The 12591-nt window shown below is 44.5% G+C and overlaps 1 protein-coding gene, 1 non-coding gene and 1 pseudogene across 5 annotated transcripts in view; 1 reads left to right on the top strand and 2 right to left on the bottom strand.

Moving 5' to 3' along the window:
* CHD6 (chromodomain helicase DNA binding protein 6) overlaps positions 1-12591 on the top strand; it is a 148325-nt gene that overhangs the window by 25048 nt on the left and 110686 nt on the right. For 3 of the 4 annotated variants that reach the window (XM_012803928.2, XM_023511919.1, XM_023511921.1), the window contains exons 3-4: positions 4369-4516; positions 6244-6393. In XM_012803928.2, the coding sequence (XP_012659382.1) occupies positions 4369-4516; positions 6244-6393 (298 nt within the window). Of the gene's footprint in view, positions 1-4368; positions 4517-6243; positions 6394-9229; positions 9701-12591 lie in introns of those variants that run through there. The other variant, XM_023511920.1, reaches the window with a different exon arrangement.
* LOC111724417 overlaps positions 9492-12591 on the bottom strand; it is a 4630-nt pseudogene continuing 1530 nt past the window's right edge.
* Positions 10227-10415, bottom strand: LOC111724481. The gene has a single exon (XR_002772778.1). It is a non-coding gene; the product is annotated as a U2 spliceosomal RNA (small nuclear RNA).

Genomic DNA, 12591 nt, shown 5'->3' with positions numbered 1-12591 from the left:
AGTTGGAGGTTGCTGTGAGCTGTGATGCCACAGCCCTCTACCCAGGGGGACAGCTTGAGGCTCTGTCTCAAAAAAAAAAAAAAAAAAAAAAGACATGATTGCCTAAATAAAATAATTCAACAAAAATACCAAGCAGGGACAAGAAAGGTATATAAGATCTAAATTCAACAATTTTCATATTATGATGTCAGTAGGCATTGCTTAATGTCAATAAATAATGACCTGTAGACATAGACATGTTTATAGTTAGGGAGGTGTCAGTCAAAAGCGGTTTTTTTTTCTCCTCTCTGAAAAGTGAGACTTGGTACACTAAGGACAGCTTATACTTTTTATTCAAAATCATCTACACTTTCTGAATCTTTTATTTTCATTTGCTTGTATCACTTTAGTAAGATTGCTTGACAAAACTCTGCTTGGTTGCTTACAAGGACATAATCTTTTTGTTTCATTTTTTTACTAGGATAATATCACACACTGGTTGTTAATCTCTTCGGTGGTGCTTGGCTAAGTCCTGCTAAAGGTGCTTGGTTGACTCAGTTAAAAGGGACAGGTTAGTTTTAGTTTATGTTTTGTTTGCAGTGGACTACAACTGTGCCAAAATAATTCATTTTTTGTGTATTTTTCATTTAATCACTATCTTTAAAACCTTTACCATCTCAGTTCTGTATATAAGCTAAATTAATGTAAGTATTATGCAGAGGTTGAATTAAGTATTCAGATGAGCTTTTTCAGGGTACTGTGTTTTCAGTATTGTACTCCCAGGAAGAGGATCAAAGCCTGTCGGAAGGCCTGTTCTGGAAATATCGCTGAAGGGCTGTTCCTAGAATGGAGCAGAGTGGGGTCTTCCTGGGCTGGACCCTCAGTCTTTGGAGGTGGTAGTTGAGATCATAAGCTTCTCAAGTGACTGTGATAGTGCTTCATTCTTTCCTGTAAGGCTTTGAAGGATATTTTATAAGGTTCTAATTTTAAAATGGAAAAATGAGTCATTTTGAGTAAATGTATTTTGATAGGTAAGATTTTTTTAATACCTGGAATCCACAGGGGCCAAATAATGAAAAGACTTGGGGTAGTACGGTGTTCTGACGCGTACATCTTTCTCCTTGCTCAGATTCAGCCCTCAGTTTCTAACTCGATTTTAGCAGGGAAACCTAGAGGTTGGGAGCAGGAGGGAGGGTTGTGAGGGAAGTTTGGGAACACCTGTCTACCTAGTGCTTTGATAGGAAAATGTAATTTCTATTCAGAAAGCGGAAGGTACTCATTTTTCTGATGCAAACTACAGAAAGTGAAGATGCACAAAGTTTTAGCATCCTTCGCAAGTGCTTTCTCCGTGCTGGAATCCTGGCTGCTCTCCCTTCTCTTATTTATTCATTATCTGTCTGTCATCGGTACAGATTCCTGTCATTTTCAATGACTTGTAATTCCTTACTGTCCTAAATTTGGTGCTTAAACAATCTCAGTTTGGGGCAAGAGCTCTTTTTTTTTTTTTTTTGAGACAGAGCCTCAAGCTGTCCCCCTGGGCAGAGTGCCTTGGCATCACAGCTCACAGCAACCTCCAACTGCTGGGCTCAAGCGAGTCTCCTGCCTCCGCCTCCCAAGTAGCTGGGACCACAGGCGCCCGCCACAACGCCCGGCTATTTTTTGGTTGCAGCCGTCATTGTTGTTTGGCGGGTCCGGGCTGGGGATTCGAACCCGCCACCTTAGGTGTACGTGGCTGGCGCCTTAGCCGGTTGAGCTATAGGCGCCAAGCCGGGGCAAGAGCTCTTTATGCTGACTCCAGTGTTGTTTTGACAGGCCACCTTCTTTGTTTTCAGGCACTCTCTTTCTGGAATAGCAAGATGCTTCAGGCTCATTTTCTATCTTCCCTGCTTCAGCCTTGGAATCAGACATTTCTCTGAGGAGCTTTAGTACACATATCAGTAAGGGGGCATCTTTGCTCCTAGGCTCTTTCAGTTGTCAAAACTAAGGGAGAAATACACAGACACACACACATGCGTGCATGGAGATATACAAGGGCTGTCTGAAAAGTGGCCAGTCATGTGTGTGTCTGTTTTTCATATTCCGTGGCTGTATGCTTTCTGGACAGCAGTTGTATGTACACATGTACTTGTAGGTACAGACGTATGTTCAGTTACACGTGTGCCCATACACACATGCTGATGCATGCTGTGGAACTGCTGAGTTCACACTGATCAAAATAGTTTTTAAAGGGAACTGTCCTGGTATTTGGGCAAGCCAGTCTTCAGCCTATGGCATCAAAGGTGGGTAGACTTGTGCAGACCTGGCCGGGGATCTGTGAGGGATAAAGGGTATTCAAGAGAAAAGCAGGTTAATGTAGCGATCAGGCACTGCTTAGAACGCCATAGGGTTGCCCCTCTCTGAACAAGGCCGTCTGGTTTCCCTGTTTTTCCCCACACTTTCCACTAACTACCTTGAAGGGAAATGTCATTAATGTTGGGTCCTCTTGCCCCATTTCTGTCACTTGCACAGCTCCTTGGCTCTCCTGCCTCTGGGCCTTTCAAGGTATTTTCACCCTTGCATTCTTGCTGGGCGTTCCACCTTAGGCTTTTAGTCTCTTGCCCTTGGACTTGCCATCGTGGCCCTCTCCGCTCAGAATGAAGTCTCAACTCTGGCCTGATATACCCTGGGTTATTCTTTTCAGCTTCATTATATAGGGCTTCTGTTCACTTGCCCTGTCCTCCAGCTGCAGAACTGTCTTCTACTAAATGGATTCAGTATTCTATTTTCCTAGACTGTCATGGTTATAAAGAGCACAGATTCTGCCTGAGTTCAAATCCTATTTCCACCATTTGCTAGGAAACCTAACTTAACCTTACAATGTGCTTCAGATTCCTCACAATAAAATGAGAGCGAAAATAGCGTCTGCCTTGTAGGGTTGTTATGGTTGTTATGAGGTGTAAAGGAGATATTCCATGTAAAGGACTCAGAACTGTGTTTGCATGTAGAAAATATTATACTATGTGTAAGTATTAACTGCAGTCATTATTACTACTTATTATTGCCATCTGATGTCTTATCAGAATTCTGTGTATATGGCAGCATCATATACACCATGGGTAGGGCGCCAGCCTCATACACTAAGGGGTTTGAACTTGGCTAAAACAACAATGACAGTTGCAACAACAACAAAATTCAGTTGGGGTTTGAACCTGGCTAAAACAACAATGACAATTGCAACAACAACAAAAAAATAGCCGGACGTTGTGACAGGCACTTGTAGTCCTAGCTACATGGGAGGCTGAGGCAAGAGAATTGCTTAAGCCCAAGAATTTGAGGTTGCTGTGAGCTGTGATGCCATGGCGCTCTTCCCAGGGTGACAGCTTGAGACTCTGTATCAGAAACAAACAAACAAAAATTCTGTGTATATCTCTGCTCAAATGTGTTTTCTTAAATCTCCCCAACCACAATTCATCTTACCTAGCCACTTATGCATCTGTTACTTAAAAGAACTTTTTAAGACTTTCTTAAATATTTATTAAGTATTTACTATGTATAAGACATAAGACTACTCACTCTGAGGAATATAAAACTTAGTCAAGTACATACTGCCCTGTAAGAACTTAGAGTCTGGTAGGAGAGATCAAAGAGTTATAAAATATTAATTCAGCGAGTAATGATTGAGCAACTGCCTAGGATTCAGGAGCTGTATATAATTACGTGGGTTCTGACTGTGGTGTCGTGATTAATGATTGAGTTTTGGTGAAAGATCAGAGTTTGGGGTAGCTTAAACAAAGCATGATTACTGTGCTTTGGGAGATTTTACCAGCTAGGAAAGATTTCTTTAGAGAAAATGTTGCCAGCTTAGTGGGGATTGCAGGAGACTTTGCCTGTCTCTGCCTCTTTGAGGAAGCATCCACGTACTGCCTTGGGCTGCGGCTATAGGTGGACTGTAGGATTTTTATAATTGTAAGACCCTGGATGTTCCTTTCATTTTTTAGCTCCTAGTACTTCCACATCCAGCACAGACTCACTAGGGGATGATGACAGATTAGGGAGATGTCTTTTCCTGTGAAACTTAAAGGGAGATGAGATTATAATTTGATAATTCTTAATATCTAGGAAACACTAAACTTCCCAGAGAAGCCATTTGGGAGATGTTTATATTATGTCTTACACATTAACCATAGCCATAGTAGTCATGATAGCATAATAAAGTGAATTTGGCCTCAGTCCATGTAGATAATTCTTCCCATTTTTCTGTATATTTCTGGGAAGAAACTCTTGTAGATTCTCCATTAAGGCCTGCCCTGGTCCTAGAATTCCAGAGTGTGATTTTGTGACTTTGATCACATGGGAAATCTTAGTTTTAAGAACTGCCCAACAGTTGTAATTCTGAATTTCTCCTTGTAGCAAGGAGCAAGGACCAACCCCAGTGGAGAAAAAGAAGAAAGGAAAAAGGAAAAGTGAAACTACAGTGGAGAGTTTAGAGCTGGATCAGGGTCTGCCGAACGCATCCCTGCGGAGTCCTGAGGAGTCCACTGAGTCTGCAGACAGCCAGGTACAGCTGTGACCGGGAGGCCTGGCGGAGGTTAGGGCTGCTAGACGGGGTCGCGCTGACACTGATCTCCTTGGCTCTCCGTGCCTGACTCTAGCATACTGCCTAGACCTGGGCTTTTACTATTTGGGCGGGTGAGTGGGTAGACGATAGTTGTTTTCTCTAGCCTGAGTCTCATACTACTAATATTTCAGTGTTTTAGTGCTGTTAGTTTCCTTCTTGGAAATTGGTGTGATGTTAAGCTGCGGGCTGAATTGATACGGAAGATGAAGTTATAGCCAAGCTGGGTAAGGCTCAGGACCCTGTTTGCCATGTACTCAGAAGGCGAGGCCAGTCTGCACAAGGACATTTTTATAATCACACATGCTGGGAAAGTCAGAGATATAGTTACTATTCCAAAAATTAAGGAAGGTTTGGCCAAACATGGAAATAAGGAATTGCCTGTCTAACTCAGATTCCTAAAAAAGTTATAAAATATGACTTTTTGCCTATACATTGTGAGGATTTTCTTTTTGTCTGAGGCAGCCTCTCTTGGACGTGAAATCTAACATTTTAAAGTGCTCTCTTTCCCCTGATACCCATACCAATTTATCTGAGCCGTGCTTTGGAAGGAGACCATTTAGAGCAAGTGCTGCTTACTGCAACTTCCAGCATCATCTGGACCCTCATAGGTTTCTCAATGCTCTTCACCATGGGAAGCTGTCAACTCATAATGTTGTAGTATTAATAAGCAGTATCATGTGGTGTCAAAGTAGAGACCCCCTCGTTGCCTACAAACTGGGGCAGGTGGTGATTAGGTAGCCAGATTGGCGGAAGAGCAAGCACATTGAGTAGATGGGGTTTGGCAGGATGGTGGTCTGTGTGTGGGATCAGAGGGTAGGTTTTCATGTAGAAGCCCTCATGTAAAGTTCAGTGTCACAGAGCTGACATAGTGAAGAAGTGGTGAGGACACAGATGTCCAGGAGATGTCTTTTAGAAGAAAAGGGAGTTGGAGTTTGCTTTTGTTTCTGATTTTTAAGTTTAAATATTTGAGAGCAAGCTAGTTGGTAAAGGGTTCCCTGCCTGGACATGATGAATTTCCTCTGTTGGAGGAAAGCCACCGGGCAGCTTTGTTGTCGAATGTTGTTTCTCTAAAGATAACGAGCTAAATGCGTCACAACCAAGGTGACTCATGAACTCTTTTGTCACACTTGAGATGTCCTCCTGCATTTCAAGAAGTGGGAGGAGATTATCAAAGTAAGTCTTAATAAAATTGGTATTAGTTTTTCAAACTGTGTTTTAGAAATACATGGTAAGCACGATGAGTGAGAAACAAATTAAAAACAAATTAAAAAGTCATCGTGAGCTTCTAGCTAATGCCACAAGGGACCCCAAAGATGATGGGAGTTCACCTCCCATCCCTGTTGGATTGGAGTAGAAGCAACCCCAGGAAGGAAGAAAAAAGTCCCTGCTGTGGATGCACAGAATGCGTCTCGCTGGACTCTGGGACTGCACTTCTGTTCAGTGGCTCATAGCAGCTTGGAGACTGGGCTTTTATTCTCTCACTCACCGTGCTAGATCCCATTTTAAGTGAACTTAGTCCCTAAAAGTTATGTTTGAGAAAGAGTTATGTTTTGTAAGGTAAGAAAGCTCCCCTTGGCCTGTTAGTGAACGTAGACGAGGGTGTTCCTGTGTAAGCTTTTGCCTTTTCAACTCACAGAGCTTCTCTGACGGGTGCGTTTGCCCTGCAGAAACGGCGCTCAGGACGGCAGGTGAAGCGCAGAAAATACAATGAGGACCTGGACTTCAAGGTGGTGGATGACGACGGGGAAACAATTGCTGTTCTTGGTGCTGGGCGGACATCTGCACTCTCAGCATCAACACTGGCTTGGCAGGCAGAGGTATGACCTTGGTGCAAGGGTGGACCGTGGATGGGCAGTCACTTTCACCCAGTTGACAGAGTTGTTGGATAGCTCTTTGCCAGAGCTAGTTCTGCCACAGCGGTTCTCAACCTGTGGGTCGTGAACCCTTTTTAACAATGAAAATACATTGCGGCATGAGGAAGGCTGAGACCACTGCTTTAGAACAACATGCAGACTCCTTCCTGTGCTCGTCAGAACCCTCTGTGATCACATTCTCTATTTCACTAACTTAGTTTTTTGGATAAACAATTTTTCCTTATTTCTCTTTATGCTCCAGTCAGAAGACTAGCCCCCTTTAATGCCTGAACTAATGGTTCTTCCCCACCTACAGGCCTTTGCTGTATTATCCCTTCTGCTGGGAACGCTTTACATGACTTGTTTACCATTATTTAAGATTTACCGGCTCGGCGCCTATAGCTCAACCGGCTAAGGCGCCAGCCACGTACACCTAAGGTGGCGGGTTCGGATCCCCAGCCCGGACCCGCCAAACAACAACGACGGCTGCAACCAAAAAAAATAGCCGGGCGTTGTGGCGGGCGCCTGTGGTCCCAGCTACTTGGGAGGCGGAGGCAAGAGACTCGCTTGAGCCCAGGAGTTGGAGGTTGCTGTGAGCTGTAATGCCATGGCACTCTACCCAGGGGGAAAGCTTGAGGCTCTGTCTCAAAAAAAAAAAAAAAAAAAAAAAAGATTTACCTAAAGTGGTATCTTCTCAGAGAGGTCTTTCCTGATTCTTTTATCTAAAGTAGATCCCTTGCCCCTTTTTCTCAGGATTCTCTGTTTTTTCATAGCACTTAACACAACTTGTCTCTCTTATTAGAATGTAAAAGTCTCTTTGCAGTTTTTGGCTGGGGCTGGGTTTGAACCTGCCACCTCTGGTATATGGGGCCAGTGCCCTACTCCTTTGAGCCACAGGCACTGCCCAGAATGTAAAAGTCTTATACGTAGTAAATAGTTGTTCAGTGAGATCAAATGAGCTAGTTACTTAAGAGTTTTGGAGCCTTGGTTCAGCAAATGTGTGTTGAGAGTCTAGAACAGCGCTTCTCAACCTGTGGGTCGTGACCCCTTTGGGGGCACAGGGGTTGCCTAAATACATCCTGCATGTCAGATATTTACATTACGATTCATAACAGTAGCAAAATTAGAGTTATGAAGTAACAACGAAATTAATTTTATGGTCAGGGGTCACCCCAACATGAGGAACTGTTTAAAGTGTCACGGCATTAGGAAGGTTGAAAAAAACAGGTCTAGAAGTATGTGCTGGGTACGGTGGCCACCCAGAAGGAGGAGCAGGCAGGAAAGGAGTGGTCAAGGGCACAGGAAGACAAGGCCAAGGGAGGAACATTTCCAACTTGAACTAAAGCCCAAGGACCTGAATGGCCCTGCAGACTGGGATATGAACTAAAGCCCCAGGACCTGAATGGCCCTGCAGACTGGGATATGACAAATGAATGAGCTTGGCTGGATGCTGGGGTGTGCTGAGCAGGGTGGAAGGAGATGAGGGCTGAGAAGCAGGAGCAGTCAAAGTGTGCAGGACCTTGGCTATCACCTGAGGTATTTGGCCTGTATGACACAGACTGGACAAGGGGGAGGAGGCATTGGTGGGGTCAGGCAGAGAGGCAAGATGGCTATGTTTACATTTTAGCAATTTCCACTGGCAGCAGTGTCAAAGGAGTTGATACTGAGTTCTAGTGTTAGGATTTGATACAGAAGAACTAGAAAGGAAAAGGGTTAAATGTTGAAAAGGAAGAGTTCTGTGCCAAGGAGCTTGTAGAGAATAAATGAAAAGAGAAGTAGCAGGCTGTGCGTGTAGGAGGGGCATTGTTGCCAGCAGCACATTCTGGGACACAGGCTGTCTGTTGTTACCAAGTCACTGTCGCTGACTTGGCAGAATTCAGGCTCTGTGTAGAGTGGTAGCAGCACAAATACCTGTCATTCCTGGGTGCTAGTGTGTCTTATGGAAACTGATAAAGCTTTATCTTCCTCAACCACCTTGCCTCTAACTTAAAGCATTGTCATAGAATTTCACATGTCCTTTCACTCTGTCTTTACATGGAAATCAGCCAGGAGCAGGAGTGATTCTGACTGCCAAACAGTGAAGAAACTGAGGCACAGAACGATCCAGGTCAGAGTTAGATAGCAGTGGTTAATCAGTGACTAGCATTTAAGAGTTGATTTCGTAAGTCGGGTGAGGTGGCTCACGCTGTAATCCCAGAACTCTGGGAGGCCCAGGAGGGTGGATTGCCTGAGCTCTGGAACCTGCGAAAGAGCAAGACCCTGTTTCTAAAAACAGCCAGGCATTGTGGCTGGCACCTGTAGTCCCAACTACTTGGGAGGCTGAGGCTAGAGGATCACTTGAGCCCAAGAGTTTGAGGTTGCTGTGAGCTATGACACCATGGGCATTTTACCAAGGGCGACAAAGTGAGACTCTGTCTCAAAAAAAAAAAAAAGAAAGAAAAGAAAAAGTTGATTTCATGTCTCTGTGAAGGGTTATCCAACTAGCGAATATAATATTTAATAGAATAATAATTGGACATATTGTCATTGTAGTAACATTTAAGTAAATAGTTAAAGATTACTCTTATAAGACTGTTAGAGGTCACAGGATTGTGTTGCTTTGCGATGGGTTTTCCTTCTGGGGGATTTGATGTTGGTTTGGTGGGTGAAGCACTGTAAGGGACTTCATTTCCTCGTAATAGCCATTCGGCCTGGGTCACTAACCATGTTTCAAATGTTGTCATGACTTCTCCCCCAGCACCTGAAAGGCAGTGGTAGCAGAGCTGACACAAATAATTCAGGAAACATTTTTATGATATCAAGGCTTTTTTTTTCTTCTAAGGGTACAGCAAACAAAAGGTTTATATATGGAGTAATAAGATAAAATGGGAATTTGCAGTAGTTATACCTCAAAAAATTTTTACCAAACTTAAGCAAGAAAGAAGCTGGTGTGTGGTTTTGGCTTTGATGTTCGGAGAGGCTCCCCCGTGGATCTGGCCTTCACGCCAAAGGCCGCGTAGCATCAGAACAGGCCAGACAGCCAGTGGGAGACTGGAGAAGGCAGCTGATCAAGCAGTTTCAAATCAGTGCTCCACAGAGCCCCAGTTGCTGGAGAACCAGAACAGATCCACTTGCCACTGTTTGACATACTGGGCTTCCTGGTGGAGTTTGAGCAGAGACTTCCCAGGCTCATGCAAAGCTTGAGAGCCATGGATTTCAGGCAGCAAGTGGCACAGAAAAGCATTGAGGAAGAAAAGGCTTTTTCTTATGTCCTTCTCCCAAGGCCCTTTGGGTGAGTATCTGCCTGCTTGCTAGCTTTAGCTCAGGGCAGAGAAGGGCGTAGAGTCTGACCAGAAGTGCCCGCTGCCTCCTCTACAGATCTGGACAGGGTCTTGTGAGCGTGCTCAGCCTGCTTCTATGACTGCTGGGCCTTGTCCCAGGTTCAGATAGCAGCCACCTCAGCATTGGTTATGGAGTGGGGAGTTGCTCAAAACATCTTTACACAGGATTCATAGTAGCTCAAGACTGGCATACTATCACAACCCCACTTTGCAATCCAGAACACAGTGCAAAGGCCCCCGACCTGGGTATGGGACTCAGGGCCTGGAAGTGTTTCCATCCTAACTGTGACTCTGCTTTCTCATTCTTTGTCAAGCTGATGGTGCCTGGAGAGAGTTTCTGTAGTCCATTTACAGGTGTGTGGATTCACAAGTCTGTCTCAGTTTTTACCTACTACAATTTGGGTGACTTGTATGATTTTGCCTTTCGAAACAAAATGACTTATTTGTTTACTTACTTTTGAATCATTTATTCCCCTGAAGGGGTGCCCCGTTCTCGGAGGTACTGCAGTATCAGGTTGACGCATACAGTGGATGGAATAAGCTCCTATTCCATCTCCCTGCTCCAAAAGTCCATTGAATACTGTCCTCAGATAGAGAATATATTAGGTATTAAATTGAGCAAACCATGCATTACACGTGATCTTAGCTGAAAGGCCAAGAAGCAATGACAAAAGGACTTCAGCACTTGGTCCTCCCCGTCCCTCTGTGGTCCTTGCAGACGGCACCTTCTTTGTCAGGCCCTTCCTATGCCTGGCAAGCCGACCACAGGTGTTTTCTTCTCGGAGAAGTGCCCTGCCCCCTGAGCTGGTGATACGCACCCTCCTCTGTGCTCCTGTACCACTGCTGTGTTTAACCCCGGCACTGTCCTTTGAACACTTGGCACGAGCTACTTTGGGGTAGAGTTTTTATCATTTTTCCCAACGTATCTCTCAGGCATGAAAGTGTCTTAACAAAGTAAAACTTGTGTTAACCCCCAGGAACCATTTTGACGAAGCCCCACTGCTCCCTTTCTGTTTGTTATTTACTGTTGTTATATTTGTTATTCCCAAAGTCAAGAGTTAGCTGGAACCTTTGCTCCACCCACTCATAGACTGTGACTGTTCTGATCTACATCGTCCCTGCTATATTGTTTTATCACTCTTAATTTTTCCCTTAATCAGATTCTAAGGTTTTTCAAAACAGTCATCACTTTTTTCTTTTCCTTTGCCCCCTTTTTTTTAAATTGGAGGCTGGGTCTTACTCTCTTGCCCCAGCTAGAGTACAGTGGTGTTGAATCATAGCTTACTGAAACCTCAAACTCCTGGGCTCAAGCTGTCCTAATGCTCTAGAGTAGCTGGGATTATAGGCACAACACTGTCATGCCTGGCTGATTTTTTTTTTTTTAATAGAGATGTGGAGTTCTCACTCTTGCTCCAATTGGTCTCAAACTCCTGAGCTCAAGGAATTCTCCTGCTTTGGCCTTCCTGAGTGCTAGGATTTTAGGCATGAACCACTGAGGCCCTGGTTGCTGCAGTCCTCGCCTCACTTTTTAATTTATAGTAATTTTCCACGTAGCATAGGAAAAGCATTGTATCTGTTGAGTAGTAGCTTACATAAAGACTTGTACTTAGTTGTATTTGTCATATTTATTTAGTGAATGAGTAAATATATTTAAAACCCATTATGTGAACAGGTATGATTTTTTAACTCCTGTAGTAGAAATATGAGAAACTGATGTTTTTTTTTTTTTATCCCAGGCTCTTGTTTTTTTTTTTTTGTTTGTTTGTTTGTTTGTTTTTGAGACAGGAGCCTCAAGCTGTTCCCCTGGGTAGAGTGCCGTGGCATCTCAGCTCACAGCAACCTCCAACTCCTGGGCTCAAGCGAACCTCCTGCCTCCACCTCCCAAGTAGCTGGGACCATAGGTGCCCACCACTATGGACCATGGTTGCAGCCATCGTTGTTTGGCGGGCCCAGGCTGGATTCGAACCCGCCACCTTGGGTGTATGTGGCTGGCGCCTTAGCCACTTGAGCCACAGGCGCCGAGCCCAGGCTCTTATTTTTTACTGGCATTTTTTTCCCACTGGCATTGACTATTTCTCACTCTAAGCAGGCTTCTAAACCTGCACACAGACCCACTTTTCCTAGGCTCCTGGCTGCTCCTCGGCATTGATGTAGCTTCACACCAGCGTGTGTCACTCAGTGCAGGGGCAATCCTGGGCCCTTCATCATTAGCCTCCGATCTGCGTGGCCGGGGAGGATGGTTTCTTGAGTCTTCTCATTTCTTCACTGGATTCAGCTCCCTGTTAGCACACTGTGCTCTTCAGGTCCTTTCCTGTATTCACTTCCTCTTGGTTTCTGCTGCCACCCCCTGTGCTGAGCCAGTGTTGAGTTTATCACAGACGCACTTTAGTAGCTCCCTGCTACAGGTCTCTGTTCTCCCTAATCCAATGCCAGATGAATTTCCCAACAAAACTGCTGGTATAGCTCAGTCTCCTGCTCAAGAATTTGAGTTTGTTGCTTCTTTACTACTACTACTGTATTAGATCAAAATTCTTGTCTGTTTTAAAAAAAAAAAAATGCAGCCACCCTCTATGCATTTACCCTCCTCTACCTCCACTCCTCAGCTGTATAACGCTCCACGCGCAGGACAGGCTGCTTCCTGCTCCACATACGCATCCAGCTCCCACACTGTTGTTCCTTCATCCTCTGGGCCTTCCTCCTTTCCTTCCTCAAGGCCGGCCTCTTTTATGAGTCACCATTCTTTTGGGCCCAACTGAAACCTCGCTTACTCTGTGAAATCCAAGTGGTTCTCACTTTCTGAGCTCTCACTGGACTGTAGTCACTGTCATACCAATTAGCGTTT

The sequence above is a fragment of the Otolemur garnettii genome, unplaced genomic scaffold, assembly GCF_000181295.1.
Source record: "Otolemur garnettii isolate 467f Iridium unplaced genomic scaffold, OtoGar3 scaffold00023, whole genome shotgun sequence".
Taxonomy (NCBI): Eukaryota; Metazoa; Chordata; class Mammalia; order Primates; family Galagidae; genus Otolemur; species Otolemur garnettii.
Note: the sequence above shows the minus strand (reverse complement) of the source record. Positions and strands in the feature narration are given on the sequence as shown.